The 20699-nt window shown below is 43.8% G+C and overlaps 1 protein-coding gene across 1 annotated transcript in view; it reads left to right on the top strand.

Moving 5' to 3' along the window:
• The first annotated feature begins 19503 nt into the window (after window positions 1-19503).
• Window positions 19504-20699, top strand: part of LOC127571315 (interleukin-17 receptor C-like) — a 43002-nt gene continuing 41806 nt past the window's right edge. Inside the window, exon 1 of the mRNA XM_052017588.1 lies at window positions 19504-20103. Within this exon, the coding sequence (XP_051873548.1) occupies window positions 19987-20103 (117 nt within the window). The 5' untranslated portion in view covers window positions 19504-19986. The remainder of the gene's footprint in view (window positions 20104-20699) is intronic.

Genomic DNA, 20699 nt, shown 5'->3' with positions numbered 1-20699 from the left:
AACAGATTTAACATTTCAGATCAAAGCCCCTTTATCAGTTCAGCACAGATTATCCTGATGAAGGATCTTCAACCTGAAACATCACCTCTCTTTCTCTTTACACAGATGCTGTCTGACCTGCTGAGGGTTCTGATAGCTCATTGTCTGGGTTCATACGTAAGGTGGAAATGCTTAGCAGACAATATCTCTGGAGATCAATGATAGTTGATGGAACCTGAAATGTTTCCCTCTCCACCAATGCTGTGTGAGCTGTTTAGTAATTCCAGCATTTTGCATTTCAGATTTCTGACATCCTCAGTATTTTACTTTTGTAGTGCTGATATCCCTGGAACCGTCTGTTAGGAGGAGATAGCAGCTTGTACAGTGGGAGGCAAAACTGAAAAGGAGAGGCAATTTTATTCAATTACTAATCTTGTCAGCAACAGGGAATGACTTATTTTTATTGGAATGATTTCTTCTAGCTTAATGCAATCCCTGGAGTTCCACAGAACAGGGGTTACAGTTTGCAAAACCTATACAATTGATCTCATATGACCCTGGACTAGATGAGATAAAAATTAGTTTGTGTTCCTTTTCCTGATCATTGCAAAATAATGACATATACAGTCTTTAGTATAGTTTGACCTGGGAGCCATTGCAAGATGTGCATGGGTTGGGGGGCGGGGGTGGGAAAGAGTTCAGGAATACAGAGCCCAGAGGCTGAAAGGAACTAGGGAGAGGTGAGGCATTGGAAAGATCTGAAAACAAAGCTGAGAATTTTAATATCAATTGGTTGCCAGACAGGAAGCCAATGTAAGTCAGCAAATGATGGGTTAATTGTTGAATGAGACTTGCTCTGGCTTAAGATGTGGCAGCAGAGGGTTTAAAAGGGTGCAATGTTGGAGGGCAGCCAGCAATGGAGTCAGTGAGTCTAGAGATAACAAAAGCATGGAAGGTTGTTAGAACGTGGGAACAAGGTATCCGACCGATGCACAGCAAGGTCCCACAGACAACAACAAAATAAGTGCTTTGGGTACAGGATGAGGGATCACTCTTCAAACAGTTCATGGGATTTTTATTCTCCTGAGGGTAGGCTAGGACTTAGTTTCATACCAAATGTTTCACCCAAAGCATAGCTTCTCCATTTGCTCAGTACTGCACTGATGTATCAGCACTGGCTATGTGCTCAACTTTCTGAAGCGGAGCATACAGTCTTTGAGGAAAGAGTGCTACCACTGAGCCACAGCTGGTAACAACCCTGTCTTAGAAAAAATGAATGAGTGGCTATCTGGAGGATTAAGAATTTATTGATTACTAGCTGCCATACCTGATGTTGCTCAGGTTATTATGCTGGCAATCATCATGTTTGCATTTATTTCCTTGCATTCTGGTTTTATAACACTCTTTACAACTGGAAAAAAACTAACTTAAATATATAATTATTCCATGAATAAAATACTTAGGCATTGAAATTATGTAGTTTAACTAAAGTTACCAATAAAAGCATACACACTGAAAATAAATATGCATACAAAAATATGTGTACATTTAATATGGTCCTCTTTAAGTAGGTAGGAACTCATACACAATGTGTACATTTACTTGATTTCAATGTTGAAGTGCTTCAGAATACACTATATTTCTTCCTTTTGAATCCAGTGTAAAATGCATTGATTACATTTACCTCCATCTCTTGAGCAACCAACATATAGCTGACCATGGGAAAAGCATTGAGTTTCGAGATTAAGGCCAACAACTTTTAGTGATTGGTAATTGGTTTATTATCGTCACATGTACCAAGGTACAGTGAAAAACTTTGTTTTACATGCCATCCATACAGATCATTTCACCACATCAGCACACTGAGGTAGTACAGGGGAAAAACAATAACAGAATGCAGAATAAAGTGTTACAATTACAGAGAAAGTGCAGTGCAGGCAGACAATAAGGTGCAAGGCCATGATGAGGTAGATTATGAGGTCAAGAGTCCATTTTATTGTATAAGAGGTCCATTCAATAGTCTTATAACTGTGGGATAGAAGCTGTCCTTGAGCCTGGTGGTATATACTTTCAGGCTTTTGTATCTTCTGCCCAATGGGAGGGGGGAGAAGAAAGAACGTCCGCACTTTGTGAATACTCATAGTGTAGCGACTCACCGTCCGAGCAAGTGAACCGGCTCGGCGGTCAGGTCGTGCATCGTCGGAGCAGCGAGGCCCAAGATGGTGTTGGGCCTTCGTCTTCCCCGAGTGAAGGGGAGAGCCCGCGCGTGGGAAAAGTTTGATGACGTAGCGTGTATGTCATTTCCGTTTTCGGTGGGTGGGAACCGTTCCTCTTAAAAGGCCCACGCAAGGCGGGAAAATAAATCAGTTTTGTTTTGCAGCCCGTTGACTAGTGTCTTGCTTTCACATCGCAGTAGCAGCCGGTACATTGGTGACCCCGACGGTCCAAACAGATTTTGGACCCACACAATGGACGACAACACAGCAGCCAATGCAGTGGCACTCAAGCTGCCCACGTTTTGGACACTTCGGCCCAGCGTCTGGTTCAGCCAGGCTGAAGCACAATTCCAACTTCAACAGATCACCTCCGACTCCACAAAGTACTACCATGTGGTCAGCTCTCTGGAACAGGAGACAGCTGCCCAGGTCGGAGACTTCATCCAGTCTCCTCCTCCGGAGGATAAGTACCTGGCTTTCAAAGACCTTATTTGGACTTTTGGCCTCTCCCGTCACAAGCGTGCCGCCCGCCTGCTTCATCTCGATGGCCTGGAGGACAGATCCCCATTGGCCCTAATGAACGAGATGCTGGCCTTGGCTGAGGGACACAAGCCTTCCCTAATGTTTGAACAGGCCTTCCTCGAACAACTACCCGATGACATTCACCTGCTGTTGGCCGACACTGATTTCAGCAACCCACGTGAGGTAGCTGCCCTGGCAGATGTCCTGTGGAAGGCCAAAAGCGAGAGCGGATCGTCCGTCGGCCAAATCGCCAGGCCGCGAGCCCGACGCCTACCTAAACCAGTCCCAACAACCAAGTGACCACACCCCAGAAACACAGACGATGACACTGGTGACCAGCTATGTTTCTACCATCAGAGGTGGGGCGCGGAGGCCTGTCGATGCCGTCCACCCTGCAAGTTTCAGGGAAACGCCAGGGCCAGCCGCCGCTGATGGCTACGACGGCTGGCCGCCAACACAGCCTCCTATTCATTTGGGACGAGCAGTCCGGGCATCATTTCCTTGTCGATACTGGAATAGAGGTCAGTATTTTGCCCCTGACCGGCCACGACACTCATAACAGGCAACAAGGTCCTGTACTCAATGCCGCAAATGGCACAACGATATGGACTTTCGGTACCCTTACAGTTCAATTACAATTCGGCGACAGCCATTTTACCTGGAACTTTACCCTTGCCGCCGTCGCCTGGCCACTCCTGGGAGCCGATTTCCTTTGGGCCCACAGCCTGTTAGTTGACCTGCGAGGGAAGAAGCTAGTGCACTCCAGAACTTTCCAAACCTACCCCTGGGAGAAGCCAGCCTACCAGCCCCGCGCCTGGACTCCGTTTCCCTGTCTGGCAAGGAGTTCACCAAACTCCTAGCTGAGTTTCCATCGGCTTTGGCACCTCAGTTTACAAATTCGATGCCCAAACACGGGGTGCAGCACCACATCATTACCACAGGGCCACTCCTTCATGCCCGAGCACAACGACTACCTCCAGACAAGCTCTGCCTGGCAAAGGAAGAGTTCCGCCGCATGGAGGAGCTGGGGATCGTTCGCAGGTCAGACATCCCCTGGGCCTCTCCCCTGCACATGGTCCCCAAAGCCACCGGTGGGTGGAGGCCCTGCGGCGACTACCGCAAGCTGAATGACGCCACCACTCCGGACTGCTATCCCATTCCTCACATCCAGGACTTCACGGCGAACCTATACGGGGCCCACGTCTTCTCCAAGGTGGACCTCATCCGGGGATACCACCAAATCCCGGTCCACCCTGACGACGTCCCCAAAACTGCGCTTATCACTCCATTTGGCCTCTTCGAATTCCTTCGAATGCCATTCGGCCTTAAGAATGTCGCGCAGACCTTCCAGCAGCTGATGGACGCGGTAGGCCGAGACCTGGACTTCGTGTTCATTTACTTAGATGACGTACTAATCACCAGCTGTGACCGCCAAGAACACCTTTCCCACCTCCGCCAACTGTACTCCCATTTCCTTGATTTCAGCTTCACTTTCAACCCGGCCAAGTGCCAATTCGGACTTGACTCTATTGATTTCCTCAGCCGCAGAATCACCAGCAAAGGAGCAACACCCTTACCCGCCAAGGTAGACGCTATCTGCCATTTTGCCCATCCCAACACGGTCAAAGGCCCGCAGGAATTCCTGGGGATGGTCAACTTTTACCATCGGCTCATCCCTGCAGCAGCCCGTATCATGCGCCCTTTGTTCTCGCTGATGTCTGGCAAGGGCAAGGACATCGCCTGGAACGACGAGGCTGCGGCTGCTTTCGTTAAGGCCAAGGACGCCCTAGCAGACGCCATGATGCTGGTACACCCTAAGACAGATGTCCCAACCGCCCTCACGGTGGACATATCCAACACCGCGGTTGGTGGAGTGCTGGAACAACTAATCGAAGGCCGTTGGCATTTTTCAGCAGGTACCTTAGACCACCCGAACTGAAATACAGAGCTTTTGATCGGGAACTTCTAGTGCTGTACCTGGCAGTCCAGCATTTCCGGTACTTCTTAGAAGGCAGGCCTTTCACCGCTTTACTGACCATAAGCCTTTGTCCTTCGCCTTCTCCAAGGTCTCCGATCCCTGGTCAGCTCGTCAGCAGCAACATTTGTCCTACATTTCTGAATTCATAACGGATATCCAACATGTCTCTGGAAAGGACAATGTCGTTGCTGACACGATTTCCAGTCCGACTATCCACAGCCTGTCCCTGGGTGTTGACTACACGGCCCTGGCTGATGCACAGCAAGCCGACGATGAGCTGCCCAGCTACAGAACCGCAGTCTTGGGCCTGCAGCTCCAAGATTTCTTAGTTGGTCCAGGTCAGCAGACCCTCCTTTGCGACATCACAACAGGTCAACCCCGCCCTATAGTTCCTGCAGCCTGGCAGAAATGCGTTTTCGACTCGGTACACAGGTTGGCGCACCTGTCCATCAGATCAACTGTTTGACTGGTCACTAGCAAGTTTGTCTGGCATGGCCTGCGCAGACAGGTCAGTGAGTGGGCCAGGACTTGTCCACACTGCCAGACATCAAAAATCCAACGACACACCAAGGTCCCGCCACATTAGTTCGAGCCTACCCGTAGAAGGTTCGACTACATCCACGTCGACCTCGTTGGTCCTCTGCCAGTTTCAAGAGGGGCCCAGTACCTCCTTACCATCGTGGACTGGTTCACGAGGTGGCCAGAGGCAACCCCTCTATCTGACATTACGACTGATTCCTGCGCCCGGGCACTGCTCACAACTTGGATCTCACATTTTGGTGTTCTGGCCCACATCACTTCAGACAGGGGCACCCAGTTTACCTCCAGCCTCTGGTCTGCATTAGCAAATATGCTAGGGATGCAGCTGCACACCACCATGGCCTACCACCCTCAATCAAATGGGTTGGTGGAACGTTTCCACCGCCATCTGAAATCAGCCCTGATGGCACGCCTGAAAGGTCCTAACTGGGTCGACGAACTGCCTTGGGTCCTGCTTGGCATATGCACTGCCCCCAAGGAAGATCTCCACGCTTTGTCAGCTGAACTCGTGTATGGTGCACCCCTGGTCGTCCCAGGGGATTTCATACCGGCCCTTCGGGGCCAAGAGGAACAATCCATGGCAGTCCTGGAAAGACTGCGCAAGAGGCTCGGCAGCTTGGCACTGATTCCCGCTTCGTGGCATGGCCAAGCACCATCCTGTAAGCCCAAGGAACTACAAGACAGTAAATTTGTTTTCGTTCGCAGGGGCACACCCCGGGCACTGTTGCAACAACCATATGAGGGGCCGTTCCGGGTCATCAGGAATAATGGACCCACCTTTATTTTGGACATTGGGGGCAAGGAAGAGGTTTTCGCAACAGATCGCCTCAAACCGGCCCATTTAGATCTACAACAACCAGTCGAAGTCCCAACACTGCGACGCAGAGGCCGACCTCCTAAGCAACGGATAGCACAGACCGTGAACCTTGGGGACCATATCACCGGTTCTGTGGGGGGGGGTTGTGTAGCGACTCACCGTCTGAGCAAGCGAACCGGCTCGGCGGTCGGGTCATGCGTCGTCGGAGTGGCGAGGCCTAAGATGGCGTTGGGCCTTCGTCTTCCCCGAGCGACGGGGAGAACCCGCGCGCGGGAAAAGTTTGATGACGTAGCGCGTACATCATTTCCGTTTTCAGTAGGTGGGAACCGTTCCTCTTAAAAGGCCCACGCAAGGCAGGAAAATAAATCAGTTATGTTCTGCAGCCCATCGACTAGTGTCTTGCTTTCACATCGCGGTAGCAGCCGCTACGATAGCATGGCTAAGTTGGACAGAGAACTGAGGTTGCTTGAATTGAAAAGGTAGATCAGATTGGTATCCGAGGAATGAAGATATTTTCCCCAACAGCATTATCAGTCATTATTATAGCCTCAATTACATGTGGTAATAATTTTTGAGTGGATAATTTTGTGCAGTTGTATAGTATTAGTGGACCCAAATTCCTGAGTAATATGATTGGTTCTTCTTCTTTTAGTTCAAGATTATATGACAGCACACCAGGTGGTTATAGAGAGTTTAAAAATGTAACAGGAAAATTTAACAGCTTCATCAATGTATGTTACACTGTCAATAGATTTATATTGTACACATTGTCAGAGAAGCTTTTAAAGAAGGTCTTTATTTATGGTCTGCACTGCATTATTTTTTCATGTCAAAATTGCTCTTTCATGCACTCAAATAGTGTTGAGCGACGTTTGGGAAAACAACGTGTCAGATCATGAAGCAACGTAACAATTCATCAAAACATTCTTGTCTAGTCTTGTTTAATTTCCCGATTTTATAATTTGAGTAAGTTCAAAGCAAACCTTCCCGCAGGTGGACTGCCTGTCAAATACACTCGTATATTGGTTTTCAAGTGTGATTGTCTAACATTTTCCCAAACATATGATGCTTTAACATAGGCTTTCAATTCATCTGCCTTAGTACCTTGTGAAAGTACTGGTAACTTTTGATTTAAATCTCCAGCTAGCACTAAAAGAAACCCTCTCATTAATTTGTTATTGTCTCAGATCTTGCAAAGTTTGATCTAATGGTTCAATGGCTGTTTTGTGCATTCATCCCAAATAATAAGTTTACAGTCTTTCAGAATTTTTTCTTTGCAGTTTCCTGACCAATGTTGTATGTTGGAGTCTCCACATTTGTCAAATTTAAAGGGAGTTTAAAAGCCGAATATACAGTTTCCTCCCCACCCCATCAAAGATGTTGAAGCATTGTCTGATGAAGCCATAGTTACAGCAAACACGTTTTGCCTTCGAACTTTAGCCAAAGGTAGATTAATAAGGAAAGTTTTTCCCATTCCACCAGAAGCTTCCAAAAAGAAATTCCTTGGTCATTGTAAACAACCTCTGTAACAGTACTCAAGGCATTTCTTTGGTTTCTCACTAAACTTGGCTCTTTCTCTCAGATATATTCATCTAACTCGTTTAAATCATAGCTGGTCTCCCGCAGAAATTTGGTGCACACATTTTCAGTTTCTATTTGTGGTTCAGGTCGAGCAAAAGTACTTAGGTTAGGTCCACCCAAATACTTAGTACCTCAAAAATAGATCTGAAAAAAGATCTCATCAATTTTCAATGGGGATAATTAAAATTCGGCCCCCTTTGGGCAATGGAAGACCTCCTATAGGGGTTTTAGAAAAACTAGAAGAGTGTAATGAATATCCTTATCCTAAACCTAACTTACAGGCAAAATTTCAGATTTCTAGGTTGTTTCATTACTGAGCTATGTGCAGAGCACTTGTACATTCTATTTTGTGATATATCTCTGGGTGTGTTTTTGAAGAGTAACCTTGCTGAGGCCATTAATGTCAAGTATCAGGCAGGTTCACCGTAGACACCTGAACTGTATATAAGATCATTTCAATATGTGCCTAATGCATTTAGCCATACTGACATCACACATAACCCAAATCTGGTCTCCAATTATCTATTCTCAGTTTTGATTAAGTATGATAACACTAGACTGAAAACAAAAATGATGCATTGCAAATGAGATGGTTGTAAAATGAGAATGACAGTAAGGGATGCAGAAGCAGAATGTTAGAGTTCAGAGTTAGAACAGCAGTGTGAGAGGTTGGTAGTAGTAAAAGAGATGAGCTGGCTTAGATTGATATGACCATGATGTAAGCTTCTGATGAAATATGACTGAGTGTGAAATATCACTGAGTGTGCTAAGGATCAGTACAGATAAACATTCAGGTGCTGATGTGAAATTATCCTGCTGGTTACAATGGATCCTTGTGAATTGTAAAGCTGAACTCTGAAAGCAACTGAAGGATTGGAAAGTCTCTGATCCTAGGTAGACTATTATGTTTCTTAAGTTGTCTTAAACATAAAAGATGCCATAATAAGTACAACTGTTACGACAAGTGAAGAAAGTAAATGTGAAAAAAAATAGACAGATACCCTCAAGTTGTGTTTCTTTTATTTTAGTAGGAAGAGATTAAAGGTTTTATGAAGGACCTTACCTCAGGAGATTAAAATCCAGAGTTGGGGATATGCTTTCCTTGATCTATAAAATGTATAAACAGAATAGACTAAAAGAACATGAACTACTCAGTCTGCTGTGAACAAATATATTTTAATTCAGCTCTTATTTTGCTTTTGCTAAAAGCAAGTTTTCCTTTGCTCTATTAATGTGAGCTTTGCTCAAACTCTCTTTCACAGGTCTCCCAGTGTCATTTAATGCCACTATCTTCAGAGTAAAGATGCCCATAGAATTCATTAAACAAGAAAACTTCATGTATAGAAGGTGGATCTGGAGCCAGTACATGGAGTGAATGTACTGGAATCCATGCAGAACAGGCGAAAGATAATCACATACCTGCCACTCTTCCCTTCTCAAACTTGTAAAGTTTGGAGCAGTCAGAACCAAACATTGCTTTATCTAAAGAGACTGGTAGAGGCAAATTTATTCTGCTTGCAGTCTAAATTTGCCAAATGGTTAACACCACATTATTGTTTTTAAAACTTTATTACAACAGAAAATTGATCTTTTTATTAACATTCTCTGGTTCAGAAGCAATTAGTCCCATAAAATTTGATGCGTGGACCAACTCTGATATAATTTAGGTTTTGATCAAAGTATTTTACATACATTCTAGCTTTCTGTTCCTCAATTACTTTTGATTTACAAGATTAACGTACTGGTTAGTTATCTTTAATATTTTTTACTGTAAATATTTATTTAAGACTATTGCCTATTGCTTTGATTATTTAGTAAAATAAATGTTATAGCATCTGGCATTCTCTATGACTGATAATATATTTACTGAGCTGGTATCCAAGCATGGATCTCACCAGTAATTAAGTGTGCTGAGAGATCACACACAGTTTGAATGACAGCTCCATGTATGTGAGCACTGAATTTAATTAAGAGTCATATTACAGCACGGAAATAGGATCTTTGGTCCAACTCGTCCATGCCGATCAAGATGCCCATCTAAGCTAGTCCCATTTGCCTGTGTTTGGCCCATATCCCTCTAAACATTTTATTTCCATGTACTTGTCCAAGTGTTTTTTAAATGTTGTTATTATACCTGCCTCAACCACTTCTCCTGGCAGCTCATTCCATATACGCACCACCCTCTGCGTGAAGAAGTTTCCCCTCAGGTCCCTTTTAAATCTTTCCTCTCTGATCTTAAATATATGCCCTCTAGTTTTTGATTCCCTTTCCCTGGGACAGAGACTGTGTGCACTCACCCTATCTATGCCTCTCATGATTTTATATACCTCTATTGCGGACACACTTGGAGCTTGAGATTTTAAACTACAGTAAAATGGTTTTCCTTATCGTGTATCAATAGCCTGCTTAAGTTTATGATAAATAGTTACTAATGATATGGGCACTTGACAAGCTCCTCAGTACTATTCTCCAACATACTTCTTTCTCCAGTACCATTCTTTAATAATCTGAGCAGCAGCAAAAATCAAAAAAGCAGCAGGAAATTTGCAATTACTTTTGACTTTAATGGGAGGCTAGAACTAATGGGACAGAACTGTTGCAACAGGTAATCTAATGTCACTCTCTGTTAGTGAGACTTCCAGATGCACCCTTCAACTGTAGAGAAAGGTTCTCACAAAATTGCTGAAATTGAAAACAGATAACAGTGCAGCGACAGAAATAGGGTACCTGGGACCTGAATGAACACAGTACATGAACAAATTATGAAATAGCTCCTGAGAAATTCAAATTGAAAATGATCCCAACTAATTCAATTCTCTGCACATTAAAGTTGAGTACAGATTGATTATGGGAAGAGCCAAATTTTGGAATCTGTACTACAAAAATGTTAGTTATTTTATCCAAATACCAAAACTAATCCAAGCATTTAATCACCAAGCAACTGACCAATAGGATATAGATCTGACTAACTAGGTATCAAACACTAGGTATCAAAAGCACCAAGTGCTTTTTTTCTTCAGAAAACAATCAAAGAGACTAATTTGAAGGCTGGGTTTTCAAAAGCAATTGTCCACATTCCGATTATGCAATAGTATAATGACCATATCGTTCCTTCCGTAACTTTATATTACTGGAATGTGGGAACAGGTTTTGCTTCTCAAACCTGTTCTACCATTTACTGAAATCTGTAATCTAACTCAATACACCTACCTTTGTCCAATAACCTTAAATACTTATGGTTAACAAAAATCTCTCCATTTCAGGAATTAAAACCATTATTGTATTTAAAATAATGAATTGTACTAGCATCAATTGTCATTTATGAAAGCAAGGTCAATATTTCTACCACTCTTCATGTGTAGAAATGTTTCCTGGCATCATTCTTGAAAATCTGCTTTTTTAAGACTGTACTTTAGCCAAAGAAAAACAGCAGAGAAAGCTTCTTCCTTTCTATCTGATCAGTTCTCCTAAATACCTTTGGGAAAGGACAAGTTGTCCGAAATGTAAAATTTGAGCAATTTATACATTTAAAGTCTCACACTTAAGTCATTGAGTCTTTATCTGCTCTGTGTAGGAGCAATCTAACTGGTCTCACTGTTTCACGCCCTCTCCCCATGCAAATCCTTTCCTCTCAGGTACTTATCAAGCTCAATTTTGAACACTACAGCTGAATATTGCTCCACTATTAACTCTGCCCTAACCACTCACTGTGTAAAAAAACACTTCCTTATGTCATCTCTGATCCTTTTGTCAATTACCTTCATTCTATGTCCTCTGGTCGTTGACCCCTCCATCAATGGGTTTCTCACTACCTGTTCTTCCGATATTCTCCATGACTTTAAATATTGGTGCCAGAACTCATCTCAACCTCCTCGGTTCAAGGAGAACAAGCCTAGCTTTTCTGTTCTACTGTCATAAGTAAAACCCCTCATCCCTGGAAGCACTTTGGTGAATTTCTTCTGTACCATCTCCAAAATGTTCACTTCCTTCTTTAAGTGTGGTGCCCAGAACTGGAGGCATTGCTCTTATTGTGGCCGAACCAGTATTTTATAAAGGCTTAGCTTGGCTTTCTTGTTCTCGTATTCTTTGCCTCTGTTTATGAAACCTAGAAGCCAAGGTGTTTAAAACACTTTCTCACCCTTACCAGCCACTTTCAATGTGTATATCAACCTCAACAACTCTCTCTCCTTCTTCATCAAAATATTTCCAATTGATTATATATTATTTGCCTTTAAGAAATCAATGCAGGCTTTCTTTAATCAATCCACACTTGCCCAAGTAACTGCTAATTATTGATTGAGACACAAAAGACTGCAGATGCTGGAATCTGGAGCAAACAACAAACTGCTGGAGGAACTCAATTGCTTCATTTCTTTGCTTCCACAGATGCTCTTTGACCTGCTGAGTCTTTTGCTAATTATTGATTATTGTTTTTTGAACCTACTCCCCCACTGAGGGCAAGATAACTGCTCTGTAGTTACACAATGATGCAACATGTTCAACTTTCCAGTCCTCAGACACCACCTCAGGATCTATGGAGTTTGGAAGATTAAGGCCAGGGACTCTGCAATTTTCTCCCTTACTACCCTCAACAATCTAGGATGTATCCCATCTGGACCAGGCAATATATGCAGCTGGACTTTCTAGTACGTTCCTTTATCAGTTTGTAACCCATCCAGAATCTCAATTACGTCTTCCTTTGCTGAGACTCAAGCACAATCTTCTTCCTAGATGTAAAGGACTCTCTTTGTACCTCAGCTATGCTCTCTGCCTCCATGAATACATTTCTTTTTTGCTACCAATGATGGTGAACATAAAGTTGCTGGATTATTGTAACAACCCATTTGATGAATCCAGCAACTTTTTAATCACCATTGTTGGTAGTAGCTTCTCAATCCAGATTAACCATTGCTTCAATTTAAATTCCCTGGTAGCTATGATGGATTACTATCTCATATCTTTGGATCAATATTCTGGGTTCCTGGATTGTGCATCAACTAAATTTAACCACAATGCTACTGTACGCCCTGAGATTTTTCTGCATTTTATCGATTACACCTAAGACCCGACCAAAATTGTAAGGGGAACTTCAAAAGATTTTGTCAGGGTTGTGGATGCCTGCCGCCCTGGCCATTCCCTTTTCTCTCTTCTACCTTCTGAGAGAAGACATAGGAGCTTGAAAGCCTGAACGACCAGATTGAAGAGCAGCTACTTCTGCACTCGTATCAGACCAGAACCAATCATCCCTTTCACATACCCTTCCCGATAGGGCTGCCACATCCTCGGACTCTTAATTCTACCTCTTTTAGTTATTCTGTTATGTCACTTTAGCATTTCTTTATGCACTACTTCAGATTGCACAATGAACTTTGTACCATTCTGTTGTTTTGTGCTTGTCGTTGTATTTACTTTAATTTATTACTACCATGTAAACTGTTTACTCTGTGAACTTCACATGAGCATGAGCAAGGAATTTCATTGCACCCTGGTGTATATGACAATAAACTAATCTGAATCTGGGCACAAAGGTGTGTGTGTGTGTGTGTGCGCACGCGCGCACGCACATGGAATGATTGGTAAACAACCAGCACTGATGGTTAGGGCCTAAATAATTCAGCAGATGTCTGATATTTCTGAGTCCATAGTTTCTTCAAAATTGCAATTTAGATGGGGACATAAATAGGTCTTGTTTGGAAATTGTTCCTATGCCAGTTAAACAGCTAATTTTGTTAAGTTTAACTGTGGGAAGAACTGTTTGTTACATCAGTTTGTAACAAGGTATTCCTGTACTATTGAGTTGAACTGTTTCAATACAGCACAGATCTAGACAGCACATTATGTTACAAAGTAGTGCATTCAGTCCCCGTACCATTCCGCTGCATTATTCCCTAATGTTAAAACATGAGAACCAGGAGCAGAAATAGTCCCTTTGAGAAGGCTCTGCCATTCATTAAGATTTTGGCTGATCTTCTACCTCAGCTCCATTTTCCTGCACCTTCTCCAGCTCCATTGATTCCCTTAATATCCAGGAGCTATCAACATCTGTTTTGAATTAACTCGATGATTGAGCCTCTACAGTCTTCCAGAGCACAAAAATTCTTCACTCTCTGAAGGAAGGAACTTTTCTTCATCTCAGTTCTAAATGGCCAATCCCATATTTTGAGTTTATCACCTCTGGGTGTAGACTCCTCAGCCAAGGGAAACACCATCCATGCCCTGTCCCTGTAGCTGTGACACTTCACTCTGTATTCTCTTATTGTTTTTACCCTGTACTACCTCAATGCACTCTGTAATGTATTGATCTGTACGAAAGGTATGCAAGACAAGTTTCTCCCTGTACCTCGGTACAAGTGACAATAATAAACCAGTACCAATACCCCTCATTCTGCAAGATTCTGGTAGATACAAGGATAGTCGACTTAATTTCTTATCTTATGGCAAACCCGCCATCCCAAGAGCCAGTTTGGAGAATTTTCATTGCACTCCCTCCATGGCAACTTTATCCTTATTTGGGTGAGGAGAAGAAAACTGGATACAATTCTCCAGGTGCAGTCTTAGCAGGGGTCTTATATAATTGCAGTAAGGGATCTGTACTCAAATTCACCTGAAATAAAGGCCAGCATACCGTTTGCCTTCCTAATTGTTGGCTGCACCTTCCTGTCAATTTTCAGTGACTTGTGAACAAGGACACAAAGGTCCTTTTGAACATTGATATTTCCCAATCGGTCATCATTTTAAAAGAACTTTTTCTGCTTTACGTTACAAAATGGATAACTTTACATTTTCTGCATTGTCGCCAATGTTCTCAGTCACTCATTGTCATAGAGTGATAGAGTCATACAGCATGGAAATGGGCCCTTTGGCCCAACTGGTTCATGCCAACCAAGATTCCCATGTAAGCTAGCGTTTGGCTCATATCCGTCTAAACCTTTCCTATCCATGTACCTGTCCAAGTACATTTTAAATGTTGTTAATATACCTGCCTCAACCATTTCCTCTGGCAGCTCATTCCATATACTGACCACCATCTGGGTGAAAAGGTTGCCCCTTAGGTTCTTATTAAATCTCTCCACTCTCACCTTAAACCTCTGCCCTCTAGTTCTTGATTCCCCAGCCCTGGGAAGAAGACTGTGCCCATTGACCCCCGTGATTTTATACACCTCCATAAGATCACCCCTCATTCTCCTATGCTCCAATGAAACAGTCCCAACCTGCTCAACCTCTCTCCAAAGCTCAATCCCTCGAGTCCCGGCAACATCCTCAAAAATCTCCTCTGCACTCTTTCCAGCTTAATGGCATCAAATTAATGACATCACTCATTTAGTTTCTCAACATTCTCTTGAAGCCGCTGTACATCCTCCGTCCTATGCACAACCCCACCTGGCTTTGTATCATCAGCAAACCTGGAAATATGACACTTGGTCTCCTCGGCCAAGTTGTGGATATAAGTTGTGACTAGTTGGGGGAAAGCACTGATTCCTGTGCACCTCACCTGTCATAGCCTGAGAAAGATTCATTTAATCACACTCTTTGTCTTCTATTTGTTAACCAATTCTCAATCCATGTCAGTATATTACTCCTAATTCCAAGTGCTCCAACCAGGTTGATTAACCTCCCTTGTAAGGACTGACCAAAGCCTTCTTAAAGTCTAAATACACCACATCCACTGGAGTCCCCTCAGTTATTCTTCTGCTAGTCAAGTCCTCAAAGAACTCCATTAATTTAATCAAACAGGACTTTCCTTTCATAAATGTTATTCTTTCCTAAGTGTTCTGTTAGTACATCCTTCATGATAGATTCCAGTATTTTAGCTACTTCTGACATGTGGCTAACAGATTGGTTGTTCCCTGTTCTCTCTCCCTCCTTTCTTAAATAGTTAGGCAGCCTATATGTTTCCAGAAATAGAAACCAAGTTTGCTGGAAATGCTCAGCAAGCCGGGCAGCATTTGTGCAGAGAGAAAAATGAGTTGACATGACAGGTTGTGTGCAAGCCAATTTACTGAGTATTTCCTGCATTCCCTGTTTTATTTCAGGTTTCCGGCATCTGCAACATATGATATCTCACAATTCCATCGTTTTTTTTCCTGCTCTGTTCACATTCATCTCCATACAATTACGACACTTCCAGGAAAGCGTTCACCACACTCTCTCAGCTGGTTCATCACCACTGGTGTAAATCATTCTCCCTTCATCTTCACCCTGTCACAGAGATTCCGTCTGTTCTCTTCACCCCTCCCTTTTCTCTGCAATTCAAAACACGTTAAATTTCTAACTTTGGTCTAATAACTCTGTTTCCCTCTCCACTGTGCTTTCTGACTTGCTGAAACTCTCCAACATTCTCCATTTTACTTCAGATTTCCAGTATCTGCAAGGGTAGTGGTTAGCGTAATGCTATTACAGTGCCAGCGACCCGGGTTCAATTCTGGCCACTGTCTGTAAGGAGTTTGTACGTTCTCCCCATGTCTGCATGGGTTTCCTCTGGGTGCTCCGGTTTCCTCAAACGTTCCAAAGACGTATGGGTTAGGAAGTTGTGGGCGTGCTATGTTGGCACCAGAAGTGTGGCGACAATTGTGGGCTGCCCCCAGAACATTCTACGCAAAAGACGCATTTCACTGTGTGTTTCGATGTACATGAGACTAATAAAGATATCTTAAAAATCTTATCTTTTGTTTTTCAATGCACGTTTCCATCACTGACTTGATGAGTGAGTGGCCTCCTTCAGTCCCATTACAATGCTATGATTCTATGAAAAGCAAGACTGCTCCTTCAGTACAGCAATGAGGGTGAAGTGAATTGGCACACCTTTTATCTTCAGAAAATAAATAAAACTGCAGATGCTGGAATCTGAAACAACATGAGACATGCTGGAAGAACTAAGCCTGTGGAAAGAGATACTATCATTTCAGGTCATCGGCCCTTCCATAGAACTGGTATCTTTTGATATTGGCTGCACTTACAGCTGGCGAGAGAAGATACCATGATACCACGAGGAAAAGATCATGGTACTTTCCTGATGATATGATCAACATCCATCTTAAAGCAAGGCCATCCAAATGCACTTAACTGACCTCTCAACCATCCACCCACCTTCATTAACCACAGAGACATGAGAGAGGAGCTGGCCAAAGTTGATTGGAAGGGGACCCTAGCAGGGATGACGGTAGAGCTGCAATGGCAGGAGTTTCTGGGAGTAATTCAGAAGATGCAAGATCAGTTCATTGCAAACAAGAAGAAGCAATCTAAAGGGAGGATGAGGCAACCGTGGCTGACAAGGGAAGTCAAAGACAACATAAAAGCAATATTGCAAAAATTAGTGGGAAACTAGAGGATTGTGAAGCTTTTAAAAACCAACAGAAAGCAACTAAAAAAGAAATAAGGGGAGTAAAAATGAAATATGAAGGTCAGCTAGCCAAAAATATAAAAGAGGATACCAAAAGTTTTTTCAGATATACAAAGTGTAAAAGAGAGGCAAGTGTGGACATCGGACTGCTGGAAAATGACGCTGGAGAGGTGGTAATGAGGAGAAAAAGAACTGCCAATCACTTGACCCAAGACCTTTACTGTCAGCAGAAACAAAAATATCAGCACTATCATTCCATTCTTACACTTAACTATTTAATTTCTTTTCATGCCATTGTGTCTCTGAGTCTTGTTGCTTCCTTTTGTTTCCTGAAGGTATCAATGTCATTTTGGCAGCAATTTCAAAGGCATCAACCATCTTCTGCCACCTCACTAGCGTATTAGCCAATGCACATATTCATCTTCAGAAGTGAATCAGATCCAAGCTATAGATTTGTACGGCATGGAAACAGGTCCTTCAGTGCATGCCACCCATTTAGCACCACCTGCACTAATCCTACACTAATCCCATTTTATTCTCCCCACTTTCCCATCAACTCTCTCCAAATTCTATCTCACACCTACACACTGGGGCAATTTACAGTGGCCGATCTATGGGTGGTCATCCTGCCAACCTGCATGTCTTTGGGATGTGGGAGGAAATCGGAGGGAAACCCATGCAGTTGCAGGAAGAAAACTCCACACAGACAGGCACCCGAGGTCAGAATTGAACCCAGGGTCTCTGGAGTTGTGAGGCAGCCCTACCTCCTGCGCCACTGTGCTGCCCCCAGAGTTAAATAATGTCCTATCTATTTCCACATGTGTTTTCAACAAGGTTTAACTGAATGGAGATCAGGAGTGGGAATCTTGCTGATTTTGCTCACCTTAATTCATTACTACCGAGGCCCAGTGCAGCAATATGTACCACAGCCAGGACAGAAACGAGATAACTCAGTGTTCCACCGAAGGTATCATTGCATGCACTGTCAGCATCAAATTGAATCCCCCAAAATGATTGCAAAATTGACCTCAAGTATGTAACAGCGTTAGCAGTGTTATCACTCAAAGAGCCACATTAAATCATGACCTGCCCAGGTTCCAATGGGAGCACAACTAATTTATCACAGCTGCACACACTTTGCTGAGTAACAATCAGAGAAGGGCAACAGAACTTAAAGGCACACTCCCCATGGCAGCCAGTCAGCACTGATTCATGGTTGCCATGTATGCCTGCTCTTTGTTTCCTGTTAGCCAGCTGACAGGGTGAATGCATTCAGTCTTTTTCTCAGGGTTGGGGAATCGAGAACTAGAGGGTATAGGTTTAAGGTGCGAGGGGAAAGGTTTAATAGAAACTTGAGGGGCAACAACAAGTGGTCTGAATGTGGAACAAGCTGCCAGAAGTGGTTGAGGCAGATACAATAACAATTTTTAAAAGACAGTTGGACAGATACATGGATAGGAAAGATTTAGAAGGATGTGGGCCAAAGGTGCTTGGATGGGCATATTGGTTGGCATGGACCAGTAGGGCTGAATGGCCTGTTTCCATGGCTGTTTTTCTCTAAATGAATAAGTATTTTGCATCAGTTTTCACTGTGGAAGACACCAGCAACATGCAGGAAATTCGAGCGAGTCAGGGGGCAGAAATGAGTGTAGTCGCAACAACTAAGGAGAAGGTGCTTGGGAAGCTGAAAGGTCTGAAGGTAGATAAGTCAACTGGACCAGATGGACTACACCCTAGCATTCTGAAAGAGGTAGCTGAAGAGATTGTGGAAGAATTACTAGTGATCTTGCAAGAATCACTAGATTCAGGAATGGTTCTGGAGGACTGGAAGATTGCAAATGTCACTCCACTCTTTAAGAAGGGAGGGAGGCAAAAGACAGGAAATTATAGGCCAGTCAGCCTGACTTCAGTGGTTGGTAAGATGTTAGAGTCCGTTATTAAGGATGAGGTTTCAGGGTACTTGGAAGCACATGATAAAATAGGCCAAAGTCAGCATGGTTTCCTTAAGGGGAAATCTTGCCTGACAAATCTGTTGGAATTCTTCACTCTCCCACTGCTGGAAACATCCTATTTAACACAGAAGTTGATAGGTTCTTGATTAAGGGTGTCAAAGGTTACAGGGAGAAGGCAAGAGAATGGGATTGAGAAGGAAAAATAAATCAGCCATGATTGAAGGGTGGAGTGGACTCGATGGGCTGAATGGTCTAATTCTGCTCCTATGTTTTATGATCTTCGCTGGAACTGCACTGTGTTGGCAAGTTGCTGGTTAGCAAACCGACTACTTTTCCACAGTCATGGTGCAACAAAGGAGGCCTTTTAGTCCGAAACAGTTTGGATTTGTATCGGAAGAGCAATCCAGTTCATCCCACGCCCACACTCTTTCCTCGCCTCCCTGCCAGCCAGCACCGGATCTCACTCCCCAAGCAGTCACACAACGCATTCCAGATCCTAACCACAGATTGCGTAAAATCACAACTGCAAAGAAGCGACAGCCTTGCTTTTATTAAACGTTTCAGTCCAACTGAGTAACTGCATTCCAAAAATAACTCGTCATTGGCAGATATTTTGGGATCCACTGTGAACGTGAAAGACGCTGTTAAACGTTGGCTTTTGGGGGGGGGGGGCACGCTTTTTCTACACGGAGCGGCTGACAAACAAGGGGAATATAATCTGCACTCTGAATCTGTCCTTTTGACCCTCGTTTGGAGCTAGTTGACGACTTGATCCCATTCGGGCGGTAGGACCCAGCGGAGTCGGGCTGCTCTCCAGGCGGAAGCACTGGCACCTGCTCGAACAGTCTCAGTCCCAGACCGGGAGACAGGCAGAGCAGAAAGAGAAACGCCTCCACTTCTGTCTGATGCTGGGCTTTCTTGACGGCCCTTAGCGCGTCTGTGTGGTCTTAGTCCTCGTGGATCTGAGTGTGATGGAAACAGTCACGTAGTGGGATGGGACTGTGCACTGGCGGAACCTGGGCAAAGTGATCGGACCGAGAGGCACCCCCTTCGCAGCGCCAATGATGAGGCTCTGCCTCTGCCTCTACTTCTGCTTCTGCTTCGTCCTCTGGTTCTGTGGCGTCCACAGTCTGGAGAAATTCCAAGGACCTTTGTATGAAGTCACCTGTCCCCAAGGGGTGAGACTCTTTAATGGACTTTTGTTACTTGAAACTTTTATTTGGACTTTTGTACCTTTCTTGAAACTTTCATGTGGACTTCTGTTACTTTCTTATCTTTCCACTTGTCTCTCCCCTTTTCCTTTACTCCCCCAATCGCTCCACTCACATCCATAACTTAACAGCGTTTTTTATTTTTCTCTTTCATTATCTCCACCCCGCGGAAGAACTGTTTGTCCGTGGCATAAGAGCATTAGAAGTGTTGGCCAGTTATTCAGCCCTCTCAGGCATGCCGGAGAATCAGGGTTGGTCTTTTACCTCGGTGCTGGTTTGCTACGCGGACCCCACTGGCTTGAAAACCAAAACAAAACCCCACAGATTTTGGGCATCTGGAATCCCAGCGCTCATCAGGTCAGGCGGCACTCGTGGGCACAGAAATAGAAGTAACATCAGAATTCTGATTAAAGGTGTGTGACCTGAAACGTTAACTCTGTGCGTCTCTCCTCATCCCCTTAATATTCATAAAACCCACTGATCGCTGCCATGAATATACTCAATGAGTAGATCTCTACAGCCCTCTTGGACAGAGAATTTCCCTGTGAATGAAGAAATGTCCT

This window comes from Pristis pectinata, chromosome 6 (genome assembly GCF_009764475.1).
Source record: "Pristis pectinata isolate sPriPec2 chromosome 6, sPriPec2.1.pri, whole genome shotgun sequence".
Taxonomy (NCBI): Eukaryota; Metazoa; Chordata; class Chondrichthyes; order Rhinopristiformes; family Pristidae; genus Pristis; species Pristis pectinata.
The sequence above is the reverse complement of the archived record's forward strand: the minus strand, read 5'-3'. Positions and strand labels throughout refer to the sequence as shown.